We start from the raw sequence: 6,383 nt of genomic DNA, 5'->3' as shown, positions 1-6,383 counted from the left end.
CTGTGGGGCTGCGGGGCTGCTCCGCTCCGGGTCCTGCTGCAAGTGGGGGTCCCAGTGGTGACGTGTCACTGCGTGGGTATCCCACTGGTGGCATGTTGTGGGTGGATGTCCCATAGGTGTGGGTCGCTATTGGTTGTTCCAGGAGTGTCATGGGGTGCTGTGGGTATCCAGTGTCCCATAGGTGTCTGGAATAGCATGGGTCCCCCCCCTTCCCACCCCCCCAGTGCCACCCACCCGTGTCCCCACTCATACCAACAATGACACACAGCTCTGGGGACACCTTTAATGCCCAGGCAGTGCCAGGACAGCGTGGCAAGCATTGGGGTGGCCGTACCCCCCAGAACTGGGGTGTAGAGCAGCAGGGCCAAAGCTGGGGGGTCCGACCGGTGCAATGCCACCGGGTAGCACCAGGACCTCCATGTACACAGCAGGGACACAGCAGGGCTGCACTCTTAGGGCTGGCCAGGGAGAGCCTGGTGAGTGGGGGGTGAGCGGCCACGCTTGGCACGGGGGGTGCTGGGTGCTGGTGGGCCCCCAGGGCCACTGCCTGAGCCAGGCTCTGGTTCTGCGGGAGGAAAGGAGAGAGCTCTGAGGCCATGGGGTGTGGGGTGCCATAGCCCCAAGTGGTCTTCAGGGACCCCTGTATCACCATGGGATCCCCAGGCCATCAGGTCCCACAGGTGTCCCCAAGGATCCCTGTGCCCCCATGGGGTGCTGACCTCTGTGGGGTCCCCAGACCACCTTCACCCTTCACCCCCATGAAGTGTCCTGACACTGGGACATCCCTGTCACCACAAGGTCCCTGCACACGTTGTCCCCATCATCATGAGGCCCCCCACAAAGGTTCTTTGGACAAGTTTCTCCCGTTGTGGCTGTCCCAAGCTGTCCCCAAGTACAACCAACTACATGGACACCTCCCACTGTGTGGGGGCAGAAGGGGACAGCTGGCCCTGGGTGTGCCCCCAGATCCCCTCACAGTGTCCCCTCAGCACCACCACCCCAGCACGATCCCCATGCCCCAAAGGATGAGGAGCCCCTCCTGGCACCCCCGGCTGGCACGCGGGGATGGGGACAGAACCCGTGCAGCAAAGCACAGCTGGAAAGGGGAGACAGCGGGAGGGGGAGGGGGCAGCTGGCTATGGAGTCAGCCACAGTGCGAGGGGGGGCTGGGCCTCCTCCAGGGTCTCCCTTCGGCTTCAGGATGTTCCTAGGAGCTCCATGGTTTGCATGACCATGACCCGGGAGCTCCCAGGTATACCTTGGACCATGGAGCCATGCTGTGTCCCTCTCCCAAGAGAGCCTCCAGGGACTCCCTTGGTTTGAGACGGACACCAGGTGGATCTCTTGCACCAAGAGGAGCTCCAGTGCCTCCCTCAACCCTTGGAGAATAACCTTGATCCCTGGGGGATCTCCAGGGCCTCCCTCAACTCAAGAGGCTCTTCATGGTCTTCCTTGGTCCAAGAGGGACTCTAAGAGTCTCCCCTTGACCCAAGAGGAGCTCCAAGTTCTCCTTTGATCCTTGAGGATCTCCAAGGTCTCCCTTTGTCCAAGAGGGTCTCCATGGCCTCCCTTGGTCAAAGAGTTGCTCCATGGTCTCCCTTGTTCCTTGGGGGTCCCTCAATCCTTGGAGCAACCCCTCGGTCCTTGGACATCTCCAAGGCCTCCCTCAACCCGGAAGGGTCCCCTTGGTGCAATAGAGGTTCTCTACCATCTCTCTTGGTCCATGAACATCTCCATGGCCCTCCATGATCCTTGGACATCTCCTCAGCCCAACAGGCTCTCCTTGCTCCGTGATCTCCCTCTCTCCTAAGGGTGACTCTGGGGTCCCTCTCGGTCCCTCCCCTTGCTCCAGTCCCACTGCTGGGGGGAACATCGTGCCTGGCTGACGCGGAGGGGAGCAAGCAGCGATGCGGTTACCTGGCCAGATGATGGCTTCCAGGAGGGTGACCCTTCTAGCCAGGACCTCCAGGCGGGCCTGCTGCCGCAGCAGGGCTTGGAAGCTACTGGCCTGGTGGAGAGTGAGAGAGCAGAGCAGAGCGTGGTTGCCCCAAGGCACAGCACGGGCGCAGCCGGGCCGGGGGTGCGGTGCAAGCATTGGGGGTGCCAGGTCTCCCAAATGGGTGCAGGGGGCTTCCGTGGTCCCATGGTCCCGTGGTCCCATGCAAGGGACTCTCCTGTCCCCATGGGTCCAGGGAAGTGGGACTCGCTGGGGAGTGCCACCCCTGGCATGGGGTGGGGGGACACATGTGTCCCCATGGGGCTGAGGGAGGGGGGCACCTGCTGCTCCCCATAATGGAGCCTCATCGTGGATGGAGGGACCCCTGTGCCCCCCCCACGGCTGGCTCCTGCGCTCCCCCTACTCACCATAGAGCCCAATCATTGTTTCCAAGATTAAAACCCTCTCTGCTAAAATCTTCAAAGCCTCGCGGAGCTGGTGTAAACCCTCCCCCTGCGGAGGGAAGAGAGGAGTCGGGGGGAAGCCAGGGGCACCCCCAGCCCCACCACCATGCTCTGTGCCCCAGTACTGCATGCACAACCCCAGGAATGTGGGGAGCCGCGGGTAGGGGGGAGTGCTGGCCACACCATGACGTGGGGGAACAAGCACAACTGAGGACCCCCACAACCGAGCCACCCAGAGACAATCACTGGGCGCATTTGGAGACCCCCATGCCACCCCTGAGGTCTCAGGGACAAGGTGCAGCTGGGGACCCCCATAATATTATGGGGATGCCAGGGGCACCAGGTGAGTGCTGAGCACATTCGGGGACCCTCATGCTGTTCTTGGGGTCCCGAGGACAAGACATGCACTTGTACAGTTAGGGAGCCCCGTCCCATCCCTGGGACCCCAGGCACACGATGAGCATTGCTCACAGCTTGGGACCCCCATGCTGCCGTCAGGATCACAGTGACATGACATAGGAGCATTGGGGTACCTGCATGCCACCCCTGTCCCCATACCTCCCATCACTCACCCATGTGCCCTTGTCGCCCGGCTCGCCCTTGGGGCCCGGCTCGCCCTGAAACACAGAAAGGAGAAGGACAGGGCAGAGGGGGCGGGCAGGGGGCCCACCTTCGCCCCAGCACAGCCCCCATTCCTGGGGAGGCTCACGTACCTGTGCCCCATCCTGCCCACGGCTGCCTGGCTCTCCCTTGGGGCCCTGGAGGGAACAGATCACGTCAGCACTGAGGGGTGCATATGGGGTAGAGGCACCCATGCCTGCCCCCAAGGCTCAGTGCTGGCTGAGACCCCCCACAGCTCATCACACTCACCCTGTCGCCTTTGTCCCCCCTGGGTCCGGCAGCTCCAGGTGCCCCAGCTCTCCCCTGTGCAGTGACAGTGACAGTGCTATCAGCACTGGGGATGTGCCCCATGGAACGCCCCCCCCAGCCCAAAATGCTCCCAGACTTACATCAGGCCCTGGGGGGCCGGGCAGCCCCATGGGTCCTGGGGGGCCGGGGGGTCCTGCGAGGAGAATGAGGGGACAAGCTCAGCACAGTGCCCTCTCAGAGCTGCTGTTTGGAGGGGGAAGATGGGGGTGAACTCACCCATTGGCCCCATGGGTCCGGGGGGGCCAGCGGGCCCCACGATGCCCCCGGCCGCTTCAGTGAAGGTGTTGGAGAGGAGCGGGTCCCCTGCAGGAGAGGTCAGGGTGGGCAATGACCCCCAGCTCTGGAAGGGTTCAGCTGCTTGCTGGGGCTCAGCCCCACCTCCACCCCCCAGAACCCTCAGCCCCATCCTTACTTGGGTCAGTCAGCCAGGGTACAGCTGGCCCCACAGGAGCAGGAGGCCCAGGGGGGCCGGGGGGACCGGGTGACCCCTTTTCTCCAGGGAGACCCCTGGCTCCATCGTGGCCAGGGGGACCGGGGGGACCTGGGGGACCTGCAGGGAGGAAGATGAGGGTGAAGATTGATGGGGGTTAACAAGCTGGGGAGACTAAGAGGGCATATCCTTACCTGGGGGTCCCGATGGACCCTTCACCCCGGGAATGCCTGAGGGTCCCCGTCCACCTGCATCACCCTTGGGACCAGAGGGGCCGGGGGGTCTCCGTGAACCAGGTCTGCCTGCAGGGAGCAGCATCCTCAGGGGGGGATCTTTTCTCCAGCACTGGGGGCTGCCACTGATGCCACTGGGTGCTGCGGGCTATGGGACAGCCACCCCCCCTTACCTTTGTCCCCTGGGCTCCCCTGTGCAGCTGGGGACCCCCAGAGCTGCCTGGTATCAATCCTACCCAAGCTGTCACCTTTGGGCGTTGGGGACGTGGGAGCTTCTGCCACTGAGAGCCGGGCCACCTGTGGATGAGACAATGCTGGGGAGTGTGAGATGCCACCCCTGGTCCCCGTGTCCATGGAGGGGTGGCAGGGGGTGGTGGTCACCTGTGCCTCGAGGGTGGCCAGGCGTGCTGACAGCTCCCCGATGTGGCTGCAGTTCAGGCACCCTGCAGGGGACAGTGCAGGGCTTGGGGTGCGCCCAGGACCTCGGGATATTTTTGGGGGTGGGGGGCACCGAGGAGCTGAACCCACCTGAGAAAGCCGTGGGGCGCAGGGGAGAGCGACGTGGGGTGGTGCTGGGGCGTTCAGCATCACGCAGAGCGAGGAAGGTGTGGGGATCTGTGAGGGGAGAGGGTGTCAGGACCCCCCCTGGCATCACTGCTGGTGGGAGAACTCGCTCACCAGGGTGGTGCTTCACCCCAAATTGGGGAGGGGGATGGAGGCAGTTCTGCTGCTTTCTGCCCCATCCTTGCTGCTGGTGAGCCCCAAACCTATTCATGACTGTTGGTCAGACCCCCCCCCAAACCCACCACGGCCCTGAATCAGATTCCCCTTGAACCCATGATGGCCTGCCAGAATCCCTCCCACCCCCCAAATCCCACCCATGGCCAAGAGCCAGAGCCTCCACACCCGCCCACCCATTATGGCACTCCAGATGCCCTCAGTCTATTCCATAACCCTGAGCCAGATTCCCCCAAACCCACCCATGCCCACCAGCCAGGTCTTCCCAATCCCAGTGATGGTCCTGAACCAGTGCCCCCCCTGCTCCCCATCCCTAGCCCCCGATACCCCAAGCCAGCTCTCTCCATCCCCAGCTCAGGAGGACTACAATGCGGGGTCCCACTAAGGGGATGTGAGAACACGACCCAACGCAGAAGGGGCCGGAGCAGATCTTGTGTCACTGAGCCCCCCCACGCTGTCACCACACCCTGGCACAGCCACCACCAAGGCTGCTGGGGACAGCCAGAGCAGCCCTAAGCAGGCCCAGATGTGGGGCACTCAGCCAATGCATGGCGAGGAGAAGGAGGAGGGGAGAGCTGAAGCACGCACAGAGGAGGAGGAGGAGAAGAGCCCCTGCCACTGCTGTGCTGCTGCCACTCAGCTGGCCCCACGCTCTGGGGGTGGGCTGGGAATGTGTAGCCCCTGCCAGCTAACAGAGGCTGGCAGCTGCCAAGAGCCATGCGTGGCACAGGCTGGCACCCATTCATTCACTGCACACAGGCGCAGCTGCCTGGCTGCACACAGGGACAGACAGGCAGGCAGGCAGGCAGGCAGACAGACAGACACCCCCTTATGGGCGCATCCACCCACCCACAGGAATGTCCATCCATCCATCCCCCACCGACACCCCACCCGCCTGCTTTTCCGTCTATCTGTCCATGGAAACTGCTGTCCAACCATCCATCTGCCCACCCACCCGCTCAGAGGAACGTCCACCCATATGCCCACCTCCTCAGCCACCCAGCAGAGCGTCTCTCCAGCTGCCCACCCACACAGAACATCCAACCAGCTATCCACTGATCCGTTCCTGCATCCATGGTTGGAAACCCAACCATTTATTTGCCAGCCCACTCATCAACCCGTCCATCTGCACGCAGGAACATCTATCTGTCCATCTATTCATCCATCCATCCGTCCATTCATCCAGCTGTCCATCAGTCCATCCACTCACGTACCCACAGGAGCATCCATCCACTCACCTAGAGGAACAGCCATCTGTCTGTTCGTCCATCCATCTGTCCATCCATCCATTCACTTACCCACCTACAGGAACACCAATCTGTCCACTCATCCATCCATCCATCCATCCATCCATCCATCCATCCATCCATCCATCCGTTCGTCTGTCAATCCCACCCTCCATCCACCCAATCACCCACAGGAACATCCATCCCTTCATCCTTCCATCCATCCACCCGTCCACCCGTCCATTCATCTGTCTGTCCATCCATCCATTCACCCACTTGAACATCCATCCCTCCATCTCTCTGTCCACCTATCCACCTACCAATCCCTCTGTCTTTCCCTCCCTCCCTCCTTCCCTCCCTCCTTCCCTCCCTCCCTTCCTCCATCCATCCATCCATCCATCCATCCATCCATCCATCCATCCATCC

General features: G+C 62.4%; 1 protein-coding gene across 1 annotated transcript; it reads right to left on the bottom strand.

Annotated features, from left to right (window-relative positions):
* Window positions 1-276: 276 nt before the first annotated feature.
* EMID1 (EMI domain containing 1) lies at window positions 277-4,977 on the bottom strand. Its single transcript, XM_042886177.1, has 13 exons — window positions 4,974-4,977; window positions 4,522-4,608; window positions 4,375-4,436; window positions 4,167-4,290; window positions 3,955-4,062; window positions 3,743-3,880; window positions 3,547-3,633; window positions 3,411-3,463; window positions 3,271-3,324; window positions 3,114-3,158; window positions 2,973-3,017; window positions 2,365-2,449; window positions 277-565 (listed from the first exon to the last, which is right to left on the bottom strand). The coding sequence occupies exons 1-13, from the start codon at window positions 4,975-4,977 to the stop codon at window positions 453-455; spliced, it is 1,005 nt and encodes a 334-aa protein (XP_042742111.1). The 3' UTR covers window positions 277-452.
* Window positions 4,978-6,383: the final 1,406 nt, after the last annotated feature.

This window comes from Lagopus leucura, unplaced genomic scaffold (genome assembly GCF_019238085.1).
Source record: "Lagopus leucura isolate 7727_CA_CO unplaced genomic scaffold, USGS_WTPT01 Super-Scaffold_100055, whole genome shotgun sequence".
Taxonomy (NCBI): Eukaryota; Metazoa; Chordata; class Aves; order Galliformes; family Phasianidae; genus Lagopus; species Lagopus leucura.
This window is presented reverse-complemented; position numbering and strand designations above follow the sequence as displayed.

Excerpts from the sequence above, each read along its gene's own strand:
- EMID1 (XM_042886177.1), bottom strand. Across the intron at positions 4,063-4,166 it reads GGGGAGCCCAGGGGACAAAG|GCAGACCTGGTTCACGGAGA; the intron begins GTAAGGGGGGGT and ends TGCTCCCTGCAG. Across the intron at positions 3,325-3,410 it reads CCGGCCCCCCAGGGCCTGAT|GGGAGAGCTGGGGCACCTGG; the intron begins GTAAGTCTGGGA and ends GTCACTGCACAG.